Source organism: Sebastes umbrosus, chromosome 16, assembly GCF_015220745.1.
Source record: "Sebastes umbrosus isolate fSebUmb1 chromosome 16, fSebUmb1.pri, whole genome shotgun sequence".
Lineage (NCBI taxonomy): Eukaryota > Metazoa > Chordata > Actinopteri > Perciformes > Sebastidae > Sebastes > Sebastes umbrosus.
Window position 1 is genome coordinate 17,142,033 of NC_051284.1, and position 19,282 is coordinate 17,161,314.

Below are 19,282 nucleotides of genomic sequence, written 5' to 3' on the forward strand. Positions count from 1 at the left end.
GAGCCGCCCTCGTCCAATCACAACACATCGAACCACTGCGTACTGACACAAGCGAGCAGAAGGAAAGGCTATGTCCGTTAAGGTTTTGGTGGTGGGCGGCGCTGGCGACAAGGAAACAGGGGCCATTGAGAGCGTGTTGAGGGTAACTGGGACCAGCCAGCATTCATGCCTTGCCACAGACTGTATGGTGGTCATGCATGCTGAGTATGAGGACGTTTCTATAGAACGTGGACTGCGGTAGAGACCCTGAGTGCCAAATGTTAATGCTAGCTGTTCTGCATTGCTCCCAGACACCAGAAATTACAAGGTTGTGAGAGGAAAAACTGTGAGCAGAGTTATGAAAATACACTCGGCTCTATTTTCAATTTTCCTGTCCTCACTCCCTCTCATTATTTCTCAGCCTTTAATAGTTGCAGTGCACTTAAGGGAGCAGTTTTTTCTCTGATGGTAGCAATGAAGTTGTGTTCTGCACAGCTGAGGCATCGGAGTGGAGCGATGACAGCTAGACCCCCATGCTGCCAGAGTAACTCACACTGGGTCTCAGGAAGAAAGCTTGGAATGTTTTCTCTCAAGTACCAAGTGTTTATCCCCGCAGTAAAGCGTCTAAAACCCAACAGCTTGACAAACAACTCCTCCCTAAATCAATTCACACAGGCCTGGGCCTTCACAATGACAATCTGCATTGAGATGCTGGTGGCCACTCTTCTTCTAAAACAGTCAGTGTAATCTCTTCCTCATCCCGGTTTGCTTTGCTCACATCACAGCAGTCTTGTTTCCTGGTTCTAAGCAGCCGATCTCACCCGCTAATCCCATTCATTCAGCAGGAGAGTGTCAACAATGCATATGGATGATGCCCCTATGTAAAGTTAAGGTCAGGGGAAACAATAGCAGCACAGGGGAAACAGAGGGACACTCAAAGGTTTAGATTACAATGGCACCAAGCTGTTTGACAGATGGAGGTCAACGTTGTGCAACATTCAAGATCGCTCCCCCTGTCTTTTTAACATTACGACCAGATTCCTTTCAGTATGAGCAGAAGTAATGTGAATCAGTCAGTGTTGGATTATGATGGAAACAAATCCGAACCTCCGTGTTTCCTAACTGCTGTTTGCTCGGCATTTATCAGACAGTAATTTTAGTCCATCCATTAGTAGCTGTGTCCTTCCTCATGTAATACATAAATGTAATGTATTGATGCCACATTTAGAAAATGTGCTGCCAGCCTTGAATACAGAAGTAGATGCGTTTCTTAATGAGGCTCTCGACTGTTTTTAACCTCAGCAATGCTCAGCATTGATTTGCTCTAAATGCAGTATATAGCTGCAATGATTAATTGATTAGTTGTCAACTGTTAAATTAATTGCCACCTATTTTGATAATCGATTAATTGGATTGAGTAATTTTTTTAAGAAAAATTCTCTGATTCCAGCTTCTTAAATGTGAATATTTTACTTCTCTATGACAGTAAACTGAATATCTTTTCTATTTGAGGATGTCATCTTGGGCTTTGGGAAACACTGATTGACATTTTTCACCATTTCCTAAGTAGTACTAAGGTAGTTGACATGATAAATTAAAGTATTATTGAGAGATACAGTATGGCAGAGAAGTACTCACTATTAGAGTTGGCACATTAAAACAAGACCTTGCCTAAACTCTTATAGTGGCTAACCTACTGTTGTGATAATACACAGTATGTATACTATTCTATTCTTGCCATCTAGCTGACTGTTTATTTATGATGCTGCTGTAGATGACAACCTTTTAATCTAAATCAGTGTATATATACCTTTAAACCCTCTTGATGACACAGCAGTGTATAAGTCGAAACAGCTCAGATAGACTGTTTTGATTAAAGGATGACGGAGCAAACGGATGTGTGTCTGGACACAGTGACTCTGAGAGGAGAGAGACAGACCCAGAGTGAGAGAGAGGATAGGCTGGAGAAGCGATGAAGGGGTATGTGGGCGGAGGAAATGAGACACCGCTTTGGGAAGTGCCTTCCTGGACTAATGCCGGAGTAATGACATCACTTCTCTGGGGGGGGACATCTGAAAGTATAATAGGCTAAAAACTAAAGGCGTACTCACTCCATCTCAACTCTCATAGTCTGCTAAGGCCTTTACGCTTGAACAGAAAACAACATATGCACAGTTTGGGGTTACATAAACAGTTGGATGGATATTTTTTACACTCTTAAAAAGTGAAGAGAAGTCTTTGTGAAAGTATCCCATTAAGTATGTTGTATGTATGTATCCCTTCTCCACTTTTACCTTTCGCTTTGATTGGCAGCTCAAACACAACTTAAGCCCATCAACAGTGCTGCTCGTATAGAAAACCGAGCACGGTGATCTGCAGAAACAGCTGCTTCGAGTTCCCTTAAATCCCTGCGGTTTTCACCTTCCCCTTGAAGTCAGACACACACACAGTCCACAGGTCGGTCCCCATTGTTGCCGAGCCCCTGCGGAGCGAAAGCCTGGGAGCTATGAGGGGTTTTGGGTGGCTTGTGTCTGCTTTTAAGAGGGATCACATTGTGACTTTTGAACAAAGAGGGAGGTATGAACCCGATATCCCCAAAGTGTCACACAAACAGCCGCGTCTTTCACATCTCCTCCCTCTCACTTTGACATCGCCGCCCCCCCCCGTGCAAATCTTTCCTGTGCCTCCTTCAACCTCAAATGTGACCCTCTGCCCTAGAGGGACATATATGGTGTGCTCAGGTCAGGTCAGTACAGTGTGATGGATACAGACTGAACGCTCTAGTTACACTTTCCATTTGTCAAAAATATCTTCACCTTGCTGTCAATAGATAGTTTTTCACTACTTGGAAAAAATAGTGATGAAGTCATGGAGACATGTTGAATAAACACTTGTACTTTAGCAAAGAGAATGCTAATAAAAAATACATCTGCTCAGTCTTTTGCTGTGTTTTCTTTTGCATCTGCTCAGTTATTACCAAAACTCATCCACTCTACTCCTTTTTTGTTTTCTTCCCCTCCATAGATGTGAAGAAGGACTGGTCAGACCATGCTCTGTGGTGGGAGAAGAAGAAGACATGGCTGCTGAAAACCCACTGGACGCTGGACAAGTACGGCATCCAGGCCGACGCCAGGCTGCTCTTCACGCCGCAGCACAAGCTGCTGCGCCTCCAGCTGCCCAACATGAAGCACATGAAGGTCAAGGTCAACTTCTCGGACCGCGTCTTCAAGGCCGTGTCCGACATCTGCAAAACTTTCAGTAAGTGGAACGACTCGACTCATTTACAGGACAGCTGGAAGAGCGATGCTCGTAATTTTATTGGAGATGTGGAAAACAGTCGTGAGGCAAATGTGAGATGAGGTGTGACGAAGAGTTAAGGGAAGAAGTTGGCCCTCCTGAAGGTACCCACCCTGCTCAACCAAAAAGATCTCCCTGTAAGACTGTTTTTGAGAAGGCTCTGGAAATGTTCTACATCAAACATAGCTAATCATGTCCTTCCTCTCACTTTGTTTTTATCCCTGGCAATTTGTTGTGTTTATTAAACACACTCTGAGCTCTGCATGCCGGAGTCGCGTCTCCTGACTGGTAGTTACTCACTGTTAGTTCAGGAGTCGTGTCATTGGAACCTGGGCTCCATCGGTCTCACAGTAATGTTTAGTAAACAGAGATTATCAATCTGTCTCAGGCTTATAACACAGGCACACACCAAAGCATACTCATGCTCACATGACTGGCCTACAATCTCTTCTACTAATATCATGTCCAAATTTAACTGTCCCCCATGGTGGAAGTAGTACCCAAGGGTCACACACACACATTATCGATATCTACCATCACTGGCACCACAACATCAGAGGTCACACACTGGACCCCAGTGACCTCTAACCTGCTAACGCCCACTTTTCCTTAGCTCAGACTTCACCCCTTGCCCCTGCCTCCCAGTCACTGTCTCCAGTAGTCTGTGGTCTGTCACAGGCAGGGTCATTGAACACCTGTTGTGTCTTTGTCACTGGACTGTGTTCAGCAGGCAGGATCAGGGGCTCCAGTGGCAGCTCTCCTGTTTTTATTGGCCTCTACAGGTAGCACTAGACCTTGTTTTTCAGAAGTCTACTGGGTCAGACGCAGTGCTATGAAATGAAAAGAACAAATAACACATTTTATTTAGTGTAAATATACAAAGAGGCTGTTTTTGAAAGCAGAGGTGGGGGGAGAAACGGGCCTAGTTAGGAATGTGTCTGCTGCTTCTGTAATAAGTCTTATTTCAGTTGTATTTGTGTCACTGTGCATTATTATTTGCAAAAAGCAGATCTTAAAGGGACTCAATGTAAGAATCAGAAATTGCTTGTTAACAGTGACACCTGTGGCGTGATTGACAGGGATCATGTTGATTTAACGTTAGCATCATTAGCCAGCTAAAACCACAATATCACCACATATTTCACAGGCTTTGCAGTAATGTTAGCTTACCAAACAAAGGTCCCTCCATGAATCGAAGGCTCGGCCGATGTTGATCCTAGTGTTAACTTTTCCTGCTTTAGACTCCCAACCGTGGTCAGAAGGCACAGGGGAGATATTGTAGTTTTGGTCTCCTGAGCCGGAGTCGATAACGTTACTCGCACCGGAGTTAACTCCTGTCACTCCTGCAACTTCCTTGTACATTCACTTGATATTCTCAAAGCTAATCTACCTCTCTTCTGCTCCAATGCTCGCTCATTTTCTCACACAGTCGCCGCCGCTCTCTCTCTCTTGCTTCACCACTCACTTCCCACATGAACACACACAATCTACGCACTGACTCTGCTATTCTCCAAAATGGCCTACGCCACTCCCACAACACTAGTTTTCCTCCAACGTCGGTCACATTCCCGTTTTGCAAAACAGGCTTCACTAGATATAACTTTGTTTTTTTTTGTGCTTCCGTGGAGTTTGTGTTGGAGTTTGAGTTCAGGTAGAGGCTGGTTGTTTTTGACGTTAGGGGACGCCATTTCTAACCGAACGTTAGCTATGGTTGCACACCGATGGCCCTGAGGCGGAGCTGAAGAGAGAAGGCACTCGCGAGCGCGCATGATGTCACATCCTTTGGATTTTCCTGGAAAAACCAGCCCGCATTCTTCCCATTAAAAGCAGTCTACAGTCTGATAGAGGAAACCCAGAAGGTTGCAGAAGGTCTAATTTTTTAGGTTAGGTTACAAACTGTTCACACATTGGAAATAAAAAAATGATTAAATTGTACATACAGTCCCTTTTTAAACTAACGGACAGTTGGAAAGTTCTTAACTGTAACTCTGAGTATGACAGCTGACTGAGCTGACTTACAGCTGGTCTGGCCCGGAAGCCTTTCATTTTTTGTTATCCGGGCAACTTTTGAGTTTTACAATTTCCTGTGCAAATTTTCTGCTGACTCCCCATGAGCAGCACAGCATAGAAAATCAGATGGGACAGGAAGAGACAAGGCCTGTCCAACTGGCCTTCGCCCCAGACAGCAGAAAAGGAGGGGCGAGAGATACTGGAAGATAAAAAAACAGAGAGAGAAAGTCGGTGGAGACTTTGTTCTGTTTTCAGCGATGTGCAACTCACCTTTGGCCCCAGTTCCTTTTTCCCATACTCATTTATTTGGAGTTTTTTTGCTGTAGCATGTCCGGTCAGATGGCCACACAGAAGCTATTTCCTGTTCCAAAACAAGTTCAGTCCTCAGTATAGTATTTGACTGTTTTTATCCCCACCCCCTCTGTAGTTTATTTTTGTTATTACGCTCTACAGTTTAAGAACGATATTATGCTGACAACCTTCTGTCTGTTTCTTCCTTATATTAACATTCAGTCTCTTTAGCACAACTCAAACTCTGACAACGAGTGTCCCATACAGTGGAAAACCATAGAAAATCAACGTAACACTCCAAGTTAACAGTATATAACCAATTATCACCGCTGTGCTTCTCCCATGTCCATGGCAGCTGTGTCCTGACACAGACACAGTCCATCTGGGCCGGCTGGGAACCGAGTGGATCCAGCAATAGGTTGATATAGAGAACAACATGGAATTCATTCAGTTTCACTCCTGTTTTGACCTCTGATTACATTTGGCAGCTCTCACATCCTGCGCTGTACTACTCTCTTGATAATGAAGCAAATGCATTAGGGATTTTCCACTTTTAGTTGCAAGACAACATTTTTGAACTTTTAAGAGAGACTGTGCTTTTTGAAGTCTTAATGTCTCAGCTGTAGTGTTTGTTGTGTTATAGTGCCAGCTGAAACTGGGCTGTAGGGCCACGACAAGTGATTATTTTCCTTTATTAATTGAGCTATTGATTATTTTTTTATAGGGCTGCCCCCTCTTAGTCAATTAGTCGACTAATCCGACGTCTATTAAGATTTCTTTGGTCGATTATTTGTTTTTTTATGAGTTTTTTTCAGGTTGAATGACTTATTTCCAAGAAACTTATGACCACATATCTGGTCAAATTTAAAGTGGTGCTTTTGTGTGACTCTTTGTCGAGAAACTCCGTTTCACATATCTGTCGATTTAATCGATTAGTTGATTTAATCGACACAATCGTCTTTTAGTTGACTAAGAATTTCTTTGGTCGAGGGCAGCCCTATTTTTTTCAATAGAAAATAGTGGAAAATGTCTGTTAAAACTTTCTGGAGCCCAAGCTGACATCTTTAAATGACTTGTTTTTTTTCAACTAACAGTTGAAAACCCAAAGATATTCAGTGTACAATGATATAAAACAGAGAAAAGCAGCAAATCTTTACATTTGAGGAGCTGGAACCAACAAATATTTGGCATTTTTTTGTAATAGATTATCAAAAATAAACAACTATTAACTAATTGACTAAGTATTTCAGCTCTAAAATCTGTATGAAATGCAAAAAGTCAGGTCTGTATTTGAGGGAAAAAATGAATGGCACTGAACTGGCTCCTCTGGCGTCTGTAAAGGTTAATTTGCCCAGTGAGCAGTCACAGTCAGACATGAGCTTGTCCCGTCTAGACAACCTGGGTCACTTCCAGCACATTAAATACTTTCGTACACCTCGTCCCTCTGACAGGATTCTCTTTTATTCTTCCTGCGAGCCAGCACACAAAATGTACTCTTCACAACTGACTAGCACATGACGGTGGTGGACCAGGGGGCCTGAGGTAGGACAAAAAAATGAGGCTGCTTCTCTCAGCAAAGCACCACTTCAGGATAACAAGAGTCAGGCTGCTCCACTTAAGTGCTGTGGGTTTTCTTAGTAAGCATTCCTCCTTTTGCTACCATGTGTAGGAAAAGGAGTAGCAATACTGATACTAACTTTTGGCATTTGTCAGCACTGAGACGTTACAATGAGTCAAATAAATGAGAAAGAGCTGACCAGGCAGGAAAGGTAAATAATTGAGATAATATATGTAAAAATCGCGGGACACAAAGAACACAAAGAACACAAAGGACACAAGAGGATGAAGAAGGATGTTGACCGTCGAGAGGGCGTATTGCAGTGAAGTGTTTGGTCTTTGTCCTCCGGAGAGCTTTTCAGATTTGTGTGGGACTGTTGCTTCACAGTTTTTGGTCCAGCAGATTTATGGCACATCAACCTGTGGTCTGCTTGACTGGCCCGAGAACTGTTGTCATAACACGGGAGGAGTGCGGTTTGGCCTCGGCTCCAACTCCTAAATTAAAGTGCATTATTATCCTTTTTGAGTGTCATTTTAGCACCTTTTTAGCCGCCTGTCTGATAGATGAAGAGAACCTTTGACACTAAGCAGCTGAGGTCAATTAATGCCTTTCTTTTCCTTTAAGTTAGAGCAAAACAAAATAGCAAAAGTGATCTATTTGTCTGCCTCATATGATGGCACTGAGTCACTCTAAAAGCCAAAAATCTAACTTCACTATACTTGACATCAGCTAAATTCTCAAAACCTGTATACCACCATGTATATTCAAATCAAAATCACAATATGGCCTACTGCAATTTTCACATCGCAGGAGGCGCAATGTTTGTTAAAGGCGAAATCTGTGTTAAAATACCATTTTCAGTTAATTGCTGTCATGCTGCAGAGATGTCCTGCGTACACATCATTTTCTAAAGACTTGTTTTTCAATGAATATGAGAATAACGACGTAAAAATGATTATACCCTCTAATATCGCAAATCATATTGCAATTGCAATATCAGTCAAAATAATCGCAATTAGATATTTTTTCAAAATCGTGCAGCCCTAATCGGATGGTTGATTTAATCAACAGATCTGGGAAACTGAGTTTCTCGCACAAAAGCACCACTTATCTTGTGTTTACCAGAGATGTGATCAGAAGTTTCTTGGAAATAAGTCATTCAGCATGAAAGAGATCTAAGACGGGGGGGCAGCGAGTTATCTTTTACCCCTCGTTTTATTTAGTCTGGACAAACGATTTATTGCTCTTGAGTATTGATCAGTCAGCCTTGCATCCCAGTGAGTGCCTCTTCATAACATTAGGAAGGATGCCGGGGGGGAGGGGGAAATACAGAAGGTCAAATCACACCTCTTTAATTTCTTTTGTCCATGTAGGGTCTCAAACAGTTTGTACGGTAAACTTCAGTGCTGTAAAATTAGACTGTGTGACGGTGTTTGTGATTCTTCTGCGGCTGGCCTTACTCACTGCAGTGAATCATGTGTTCCGAGGAGTAGATCTTGCAGGTCCAGCTGGCTCTCAGTCAACCCCCCCTCTCCTCTGGCTCTAGGCCTGCTCACTGCCACATGTCTGCAGGATGGAAGATTGGGGTCTTATTGTCCAAGGTGTCATTTCTGCTAATGGAAATCCACCAAGCTTTTGTAAGCACTCTAGCCATCACTCACCCTTCTTCCACCTCCTCCTCCTCCTCCTCCTTCTCCTCCTGACACCGGCCACAAGTGTGTGGTGAGCGTAGGAGCAGTCTTTCCCACCAGATCATGATTCTTAAATTATCACTATAAACATACAATTCAACACTCAACTGAGTATGTCAGCAAAAACTGACTGTAATGCTTCCCCGTCTGAAAAATACTAGTGGAGCGTTTTTGTATTTTCCCCCTTAGCCTAACTTGGTCATCTTTATCTCTGTGTGTCTGATGGTATTCATACTTTAGCTGACATGAAACCTCCATCATAGCGACTACACCTCTACTCCCTTCATGGGAATGATACAAAAACGCATATCTGTCAATTTATTTACCCCTCCCACCCATTTCCCACCTCTCTTGTTTCCAGGCAATTCAGTGGAGACACCTAAAATATTACTTTTACAGGCATAGTTTGAACTCTGATAATGGATCCTAAACCTGTCACAGAAAACAGATTTTTACCACGATTGTAAGGGTGGGGAAAAAAATTGATACAGCATAGTATTGCAATATTTTGCGTGGCAACATTGTATCTATACACGGACGTCAAGTATCTATCTTTTATTAGATATTATTAGAACTATCCACCTAACTATTACTAAACAACTCGGCCGCTATTCTGTCTTCTCGATGTTGTAGCAGGCTTAGTCTTAAAGCCAGATTGATATTTCACGAGGAAAAACCGGCATGGCTATTTTCAAAGGGGTCCTTTGACCTCTGACCTCAAGATATGTGAATGAAAACTCTGAAATGAACAGAGTGAAAACTGTATCTTATTAGATAAAACTGATGTTGACAAACTGCATAATTTGCAGTTGAAAAAAGGTAATATAACGCATAGGGCTGTCCCAAATACAGTTTTTTGGACTTCGAAGCTTCGGTGAGATATATTCGAAGGTATTCGAGTGCCACTGCCGCACTACTGTACACACACTCACCTCTACACACAAGAAACAGCGATATCCGTCTGAGAATAACTAATAATAATCAATGTTAGATATGAATAATGAAGAATCTTGTGGGGTTATTCCTTATTTCATGGGCTATTTGGGAATTTATACTTTATTATTACATACTTATATATATTTTAAAAAAACGAAGCATTCGAATACTGATGTGGAGTTCGATTACCATGACAAAGGTCGAAGCTTCGAAGTATTCGGGTCAGCCCTAATATCGCAGTATATCTTATCGCAATATGTTTAAAATCACAATATGATTGTATTGTGACTTAAGTATCATCATCGTATCGTGGGGCCTCTGGTGATTCCCACCCCTTCACGACTGGTAAAAAGGTAATGATTTGATGACTATTTTGTGACCAAAATCTTTGGAGCCACACTGATCTATAGAGGATCATAATATGTTAGGAATAGAGTTGTTCCAATACCGACACCAGTATCGGAAATGTGTTCGATACTGTCCAAAACTCGGTATCTGTTATCGGCGAGTACGCCAGTCTATGCACTCATAATGCGTCCATAATTTACCTAACCAGAAAAAAATCAACTTGTTTAACCCAAAATCAAAACAGTAGCCTTCACTGTGCTGTCGCCCTGGATGTAACGTGGCTGCCACTGGCAACTACTGTCCACTATCATACATACTACTGACCATGTAGCAAACAGCTATTAAATAATAATAATAATAATAACTTAACTATATATATATATATATATATATATATTTTTTTATCACGCCGTATTGGATCGGTACTCCGTATTGGCCGGTACCGCAAGTTCAGGTACCGGAATCGGTATCGGCGGAAAAAATGGTATTTGAACATCTCTAGTCACGAAGCAACAGTTCCATGGAAATAATAGATGAATGTTAGTTACGTCAGACGTTTTATTGCGTATCAGATTGCTTAGTAGATATTTCCCCTATAGATAAATTCCTTGGTGTTAGTGACAGTGAGGTCATACGAATGAACATGGAAAGTGACATCGTAGTAAAACGCCACATGCCTCTGCAATGCCTCACCAAGAGACGCAGTCCTACCTACGTACGCACAGTTTGACACACACTTTACTGTGTGTGTGTTGGCCTCCTCGCACAGCTCAGTGGGGCTAAAGCTCGGCAGCACGCCTGCAACTCACATGGCTGTATAAGGGCACAGGGATTGCGCTTCACCGCCGCAGCAGCAGAGCGAGAACGAAGGAGGAGGGAGGCAGATAGAAAGAGAGAGAGAGAGAGAGGTTGAGCTCCCATCTGGTAGTTCTTAAAACTCCTGGAATGCTTTTGCTTTAGTTACACAAACCAAACAAGCTTTCTCAGCAAGCCAAGACGTTCTCTCTCTCTCTCTCTCTCTCTCTCTCTCTCTCTCTCTCTCTCCCCTCCTGCTCTCCTCAACACCCTTAGCAACCTCTTCAATCAGTCTGCAACACCTTTCCAATCGTTCATCTTTAAAAAAAATCCAGAGAGATTTATTTCAGTGCATATAAGAAAATTAACATTTTTTTCAACAGTCCTGCTCAAAACAAGGTGAAAATAATAAAATAAGGCTCTCAAATATCAGCTCGCTTAATTGATTTATATGGAAACCATATCCAGCTGAGGATCCAGATGTGCTCGCTTCCAGACTAGAACCATCTATTCTGGTCTTGACACACTCTGGCCGTCTGCTTCACCAGAACCATCCCAAGCCCATCTTAAAACATCACTGCTGCTGCTGAGTGATGGTTCCCTGGCCTCCAGGCCCGAGGGAGGGCCGAGGAGCTGAGGAGAGAGGTTGCTCTGTTTTAGTCATTATATTCAATGTGGTGTCTTACTGTGTGATTGGGATCTTGCACACACTGTTAGGAAGCGGTTGTTTATTACATTTATGGTACCTTCGTATCTTCAAGGATGAGTTTTTTGGAGTTTTTGTGAAAGCTGCGCTGTCCTATTACTCGCCAACAGCAACTAAATAGTGTTTTCATGTGTGTGAGAGGAGAAGTCGGAGGGTAAGACGGAGATAGAGGTTGTGTCTGCCCTGTCTCAGCTGGGGATTACAGTTAAAGCAAGATTTGTTGAGGCCCTGAGAAAAGGGATTTGCAATTTTCCACCACTCGTGTGCACAGCTGTCTATAATTCTTAACCATCTCCGTTCTCTCACTGATCCCCTTTTTTACCCTAAACTTTTTTCAGTTGAAGTTGGGTTTATGTTGCTGTATTCACCTACATTACAGGTTCTACACATCGTCTTATACTTGACAAATCTCTCTTTAAAGTACATTTTGAACAGATAAAAAATGTGCAATTAATTCGCAATTAATCGCGATTAAATGTTTTAATCGATTGACAGCCCTATTTTTTAGTGACCTATTGGTATCCTGATTGGCTTTGCTTTGTTGTGAGGCAAGGTTATGTTCATATGACATCAAATTAACCTTCTTGCTCTCCTTCCCTCCAGATATCCGCCACCCAGAGGAGCTATCTCTACTGCGTAAGCCCCGTGATCCCAAGAAGAAGAAGAAAAAGTTGGAGGAGGCAGAGGAGGATGATCTGGAGCTGGAGGGTCCGCTGTTAACCCCTGGATCAGGTGAGCTGATGGACAGTAAGCTCCAACATGGAGAACACACACACACAAAATATTTCAGCTGAATGTAAAAAGGTTAGTAGGAATACTAATAAATAAAAAGAGGCAAGTGTAAGTTTTGCACTTAACGTGTTTAACTGATGAGTTGATTAAGATTTGCCTAATGCAAACTTCAGTTTGTTTAGGTTCAAGGTCTACTTTGAGGTGATTATGGAGTTTTATTTTTGTATTTCATTGTTAAAAGTGATAATCTCGTTTCCCTCAAGCAGCAGGTTGAATAACAGGTTCCACTTGGCTGCTACAGAGCGTCTTGCACTCTGTCTTTGTGTCCGATCGCACTTGTGGTTCCAAAACCACTAAGATAACTCCAGATCGCTGCGCCTTGCTTCTAGTGACCAAATATGAATGTGTGAGTTTGAGGCCTGCCTGGGATCCACAACCCTGGCTCCCGATTTCCTTGGCAGGGAGGACGAAGAATGGTTGAGATTCCACACATAGTTGGTCACGCTGCCATTTTAAACCCAAACCAGGCTACACAGTTCTCTACTGGCCCTCCTCCCTCCTTCCGCCAGCGACGGGAGAGTTACAACCTTGTGAGCAGGGAGGAGCAGAACAAAACAGGCTGTGCTGCTGTCACAGAGTTAGCATTAACCCAAAACTGCTAACACTATGAGACAGGGTGAATGGGACTCTTTGTGTGGGTTGAGTCTCTTCTGCCCTGGGACTCTGGTCTGTCTGCTGGCTCCTTAGACTCAGCTCAACATGCATGTATGCGCTCTCATGTGAGTGGAAAGACGGCTATTTATTGGCCCATATATCAAAATAAAATGAGTGATAGAAACCAGCACATGATGTTCACACCCAAAGTTGCATCATTACTTTTCAAGGGCGTGCTGCGTTGATGCCTCTGGTAGAGATGCATTTTGTTTTCAATGGGCGACTCCTGTCAAACTATTAAGTGGTGCAGAGAAATAGGGTTTCAAAAAGGAATGTGCACAATCTCTTTACACACTTCCTGCGTCATCCTTATCAGATCACATGCTACAGTCAGAGAGCATATGTCATGGTCAAGTTCTGAGCCATTATACCGTCTCTCATGGGGAAGGGCTGACCTCTTAGCTCAGGTCTCCTGATAAGAATCACAAGGCTTTGCAGAGAGGCAGCGATGCAATCAGAAGCACAGGTTTCTCCTATGCAGCTGACTGCTTCTGCACACTCCGCTCCACCGTTGAGATGAAAAGAGGAGCGCTCACTGCAGCTCGCCATAGTCTAACTTGACTTGGTAAACAAAATTCTTTCAGAATTACAGTAATCTTATTTAGAGCTGCACCGATCAGTCGATTCTCAAAATAACCATTTAAAGTATTTTTCAAGCAAGAAATGGCAAACATTCACAGAATCCACACATTTCTGACATTGTAAAGACTAAATGATTAATTAAGAAAATAACAGGTAGATTAATCGATAATGAAAGTAATCGTTAGTTGCAGCACTAAACCAAAATTTCTCCCAGTTACCTTAAGGCCCTGACACACCAAGGCTGTCGGACAGTTTGGGGTCGTCGGTGAGCTTCTGTTGGCCTAGTTTTTGCGGTGTGTCCCGCACTGTCGGCTCTAGTCTGCCCGTGTCGTAGGTTATTTGGCCGTTTCAGCATGTTGAATCGGCGGCGCAGCCCGTCGGTGAGAGAAATCACTCCGATTGGCTGTTCAGCTTAAACGAATCAATGAACGAGAAGAGAAACGGAAGTGAGGAAAGCAAGCAAACGACTAAAGTCAAGAGAGCACACACAGAAGGCTCTTCTCATTTTTCATTCATATCTAATCATTCCAGTACACAGATATTTTCACAGCGACATGGCCATCTGGAATGAGTGAGAGTGGTGTGAAAATGGTCGGCAAACGCTGCTTCGTTTCATGTATGTATCATAACAACGGCTTGCATATCCGCCGTCCTCGGTCTTCCGGTTTCCCTTTTTGAATGACGAATACGGTCTACCGCCGCCTGCTGGTAGGGAGAATTATCTCATCTCACGAAGGCGCAGAACGTACGTGGTAGTCGGCTGTTGGCTGTAGTCTTTGTGATGTGTTCGAGAGCAGTTTTTTGGCCAAAAGACAGGCGCCCGGAGGCGACACAACAGTTGGCCTTTAAGGGGCCTTTACCTCACCGTCCTTTTGAAAACTTGTTTGCAATTGACAATGCTGATTAAACACATTGATAATAAGAAATAGATTCCTCATATAGTAGCTCAGACACATACAGTACAGAGTACGTATACTGTACAGTGAGGTCCGCACTGACCTCAGAAGAAAATGACATGGGTGGAAAGTTATAAGTACATGACCAATTATTTCTACTTAAAGGCATGACAATCCTTTTCCAAAACCTCAATGTCTATCCTTAAATGTACCATTTAGGAAACCCCATGTCCTCTGTCTGTCTGCACACTCATGTCCCGACAGAATCGGTCATTTCCTTAGAAGAAACATGTTACTAATCCTCAAATGTTGCCATGACTCAAACTAAGAGCCATGATGATGCCAGCCCATGGAGTCCCTCTGTGCCCGCCACATCTTGACGTAACCCCTGTATCTAATTATCTTTCCTGTCAACGTGGAGATCTCAGACATTCAGTACTTACTGTATATATTTGCGCTGCAGTTTATACATGCATGTCTGGGTCACGTTGACCAACGCCTTGTCTGCATTTTCAATCAGACATGCTGTGTTGGATGGTTATGAATGGGTGGATGGAAACGACAGAACCTCACTGGTCGTTCCAGGGTGATCTCCCTCTGAGAAGAGGGTAAACTGAGTCATCCACTCTGAGTTTGGCGGTGCCCGTGGAAATGCCACCGATCTCCCCGTTCTTGTATTTCTCTACTTTCCTCTTCTGTTTCCTCCTGTCCTTTTTGTAGAGTTTTCAGTATCTTAAATCTGTCCACTTTATGTTGTTTGTCCCCATCCCGCTTCCTCCCTCCACCTCTTTTCCTGTCTTTCTTTCTCTTACTCTTTCTCCTTTCATCCTAGCCTCTGAGGTAATATACATCGGACCTGTCAAAGGTAAGCTTTCCTCTTCCTCTGTCCTTTACTCTTCAGCACTGCTTCCTCACCCCTTCCTCCCTACCCGTCACTCCACCTCCCCACAGCTGAAGTGTTGAGGCCACATGACATCTGTAACCTTCCGGGACTAACAGCCGAGTCACCTGACTGCTCCTCCAAAGGAAGTCAGCTGATTCGAGTGGTCACATGATAAAGGCTTTGCCTCTCATTAGCAATTAGCTCACTTTTTCTTCCAGCTTACTCCAGACATGCTCACTGTGCCTGCTGACTGTTTTGCAGGATAGCTGATCACTTTTTAGCCCTTGAAAATGGTGATTACTGAGATGGTAAACTATTAGATGTTTCTGCTTTTTAAAGAAGTTCAGAAGGATTAATGGTCCATAATCCTACATACACGCCACAACCAATAGCCCACACAGAAGCTTTGTGTAAAAATCAAATCCGCAAGAGACACTTTCATTTATTGACAACCCTCTCATGGTTTACTTCTAGTCTTAACAGCCCATGGTGGTCCATGTCCAGCTCCATCCATCTAAGCCCTCTCTGAATCCCCAGTGTGGGAGCATTATGGAGTCAAGTCATCTTAACATTCTTCGTTCTCCTTCTCGCCTGCATTGGAGAGTCAGTAAACAGGATGGAGGAGGCCTAGTTGTGTTTTTAATGGGCTGCCAGCTTTCACCTTATGCATGGTCTCTCTGGATATTTGGAATTCCTCAAGAGACCCTTTGGGAGATGGAAGTACTCTCCCTGACCTGATGCACTCAGCATTGGGGGGAAAAACCTTGAAGGAATAACTGAATAACACCCTCCCCCCCTCCCCACAAGGGATGTGTGGCCATAGCCTGCACCCTGTTCTCATGACCTCAGCTCGCAAACACAAACATACACGTGCACACTCGCAAACGCAAACCGAGCCCACTTCCTGATTTCAGAAGGGATTTAGCGGTTTAGCCAGTGTTGCTTCTTGACCTAGGCCCCACAGAGGGAGAGAGGGAACGTGGGAGTACGGGGCCAAAAATACTACCACAAGGCCGGCCAACAGGAAGTGCAAACAGCTTCACTTTGATGGCTTGCTGATGTTTGCAACCAAAATTCAGACTAATTTAAAAACTAAAGGGAAAAACAAAAGTCAAACATACAGATATATTGACATTTAAATAATTCAGAGCCCTTATTCGTTGAAGATATTTTTCCAATTTCTTATCATCCATATATCCTCCCATATCTTTGCGTTCCCCATCTCCTCTCTGTGGCGAGTTGTGCAGTAGTTTGCTGTGTGCAGTGCATTCCTGCAGGTTTTTTGACTGTGAATAAGTGGGTGACCCTGATCATCGTGTTCTGCGTCATCTGCATGCTGATCCACATCAATCCCGCCATCAGCAGGAGGACCGTAGTTGAAGCCACTCATCTGCAAAGTGTGGGCTGGTAGTCACATGGTGTTGTTGACCGCTAGCTGGCCTGGCTAGGCTGCGAGTGTGTGTGTGTGTGCTTTTTGAAAAGTTCACTCTGTTTTTGCTGTTTTTGTGGATGTACAGTATTTGTAAATGTGCACTTTTTTTGCTTTGAAATGGGAGTATTCATTAGTGTCAGTGTGAGACAACAATTATATACAAATGATGTTATATTGTTCCTTTAATGAGTGTGATCATTTTCTTTTTCCTCAGTGCGCTATAAGGGACTAACTGATGACTGTGTGTTTTCAGGGAGCATCTACTCCAGTCCAGGCCTGTACAGTAAGACTATGACCCCCACCTATGACTCCAGAGACGGCAGCCCGCTGTCGCCCACCACTGCCTGGTTTGGGGACAGTCCCCTGTCTGAGGGCAACCCCAGCATCCTCGCTGTCAGCCAGCCAATCTCCTCACCAGACATCCTGGTCAAACTCTACAAGCCCCAGTCCCTGTTGGACAAAGCCAAGATCAACCAGGGGTGAGATGTCTTTGCTTAGTGGTTAGGTGGTTTGTTTAAACTGCTCCTAGTCAGAAATGCTGTGGTGGGATTGCAGTAAATTTAGGGCTGTCTTGCTGATCAGAAAGTTTGTTTGTTTCAGAAGACATTATATTCACTGTCTATTACAGGTGGTTGGACTCATCCAGATCTCTGATGGAGCAGGATGTAAAGGAGAATGAGGTGCTGCTGCTGAGGTTTAAATACCACAGTTTCTTTGACCTCAACCCTAAGGTACGTCCCAAAGACACCTGCAGTACACCTTCACTTTGCTAACGAAGTCCCTGAGGACATTTGTTAAGGCCGTGGTGTGCCGGAAAAGCATCAGAGTTGTGTAATAGGGATCCTCAACAAGTGTCATGAGTGAGCACAACCAGCATAGATATTAAAACTGGCAAGGTGGTTAGTGTGAGTATTTTTTATTTATATATATAATTGCAGGGATTTTATCCTGTAAAGTTTACAATAAAGAACATACTGATAAGTTAAAGGAGAACTACCCATCAGTCTGTTTACTACCGCACATGTGAAAACGTTGGAAAGGAAAAAAAAAGCCTATTGTGGCTCCAGAGGGAGCGGTGCAAAATCTGTGAAAAAAAGTTATCAGATTGTTTTCATTTTCAGTTTGAAAATGAAAACAATCTGGCGTTGTGGATTTAGAAAGACGCTTACCAGTACTACTACTACTACTCCGTAGCCCGCTCCTCATCTCTGCTCCAGGCTGAGGATACATTAGCCGCTACTAGCATAACACACAAAACACTGTCGACGATCGAGGTGCATTGTGGGTAATGTAGGCAGGCACCTGGTTCTGACAAGGAAGAAGAATATGTGGAATAAAAAAGATGATCTCTTAGGGCTGTCCTCGACCAAAGAAAATCTAAGTCGACTAATCGATTTAGATAATTTAATCAACAGATCTGATTCTCCACAAAGCACCACTTTAAATCTCGTGTTTACCAGACATGTGCTCATAAGTTTCTTGGAAATAAGTCATTCAGCATGAAAAAATCATAAAAAATGACTAATCAACTAAATCTTAGTTGACTAAGACCTAAACAACCCGTTAGTCGACTAATCGACTAAGAGAGGGCAGCCTTAAAATCTCTGATTCTTCTACATTGATTTTCATCCTTTTTTTACTTTCCATCGAGACCACCGACAATATTCGTGCCATGCTAAATTGGTGTTATTCTTTTTGAAAGTCAGTGGACAACAGTCATGATGCCTTTAACCACATTCAACTTCTAACTAGTGCTTCACACAAATCTAGCTGTGTTCTGTGTGTATCAGAGAGCGTGAGAGTCTGTGTTTACTCACTGTTTGTTTGTTTGTGTGTTAACCTCTGGGACAAACCTCTCCACAGTATGATGCCATCCGGGTGAACCAGCTCTATGAGCAGTCTAAGTGGGCCATCCTGCTGGAGGAAATTGAGTGCACGGAGGAGGAAATGATGATGTTTGCTGCCCTGCAGGTAAAGAGCCTGTGTGTGTTTGCGTCTGTGTGTGTGTGTGTGCCTGATGTTAATTTTCCCGTTTCAGCATTCGTTTGTCGGGGTCTGAGATTTGAAGACCCGCAGTCCTCTTTTCATGGGGAAATGGGCACATTGCTTTCTCAGCCGCAAGCTAATGAATTGGATGGGCTTCCAGCCCAAAGCTGAGACATCTGGCTGCCAGTTCTGCTGCACGCACACTAAAACTTAGCTATCGCACATCGATGCAGAATGAGTTAATGGGGACATTATCGCACGTATTCCCACTGGGCTTCTCAATATACCTCAATATCAATCAATTCCCTTTATTTCTGACTCATAGTTCAAAGAAAAAATGGGAGTCAATAGCCTTTTGAACAAAAATACCTCTTATGAATAATTAATTACAATTAACTTGAAAGACATTAATGCTTTTACCGCACTTGGTTAAATCGAGTGTCCCT

General features: G+C 43.2%; 1 protein-coding gene across 4 annotated transcripts in view; it reads left to right on the forward strand.

Annotated features, from left to right (window-relative positions):
- The window catches only part of fermt2 (fermitin family member 2), a 47,446-nt gene that overhangs the window by 14,517 nt on the left and 13,647 nt on the right, over window positions 1-19,282 (forward strand). For 2 of the 4 annotated variants that reach the window (XM_037796641.1, XM_037796642.1), the window contains exons 3-8: window positions 3,004-3,237; window positions 12,215-12,343; window positions 15,368-15,400; window positions 17,104-17,329; window positions 17,479-17,581; window positions 18,714-18,821. In XM_037796641.1, the coding sequence (XP_037652569.1) occupies window positions 3,004-3,237; window positions 12,215-12,343; window positions 15,368-15,400; window positions 17,104-17,329; window positions 17,479-17,581; window positions 18,714-18,821 (833 nt within the window). The remainder of the gene's footprint in view (window positions 1-3,003; window positions 3,238-12,214; window positions 12,344-15,367; window positions 15,401-17,103; window positions 17,330-17,478; window positions 17,582-18,713; window positions 18,822-19,282) is intronic. The other 2 variants (XM_037796645.1, XM_037796643.1) reach the window with 1 other exon arrangement.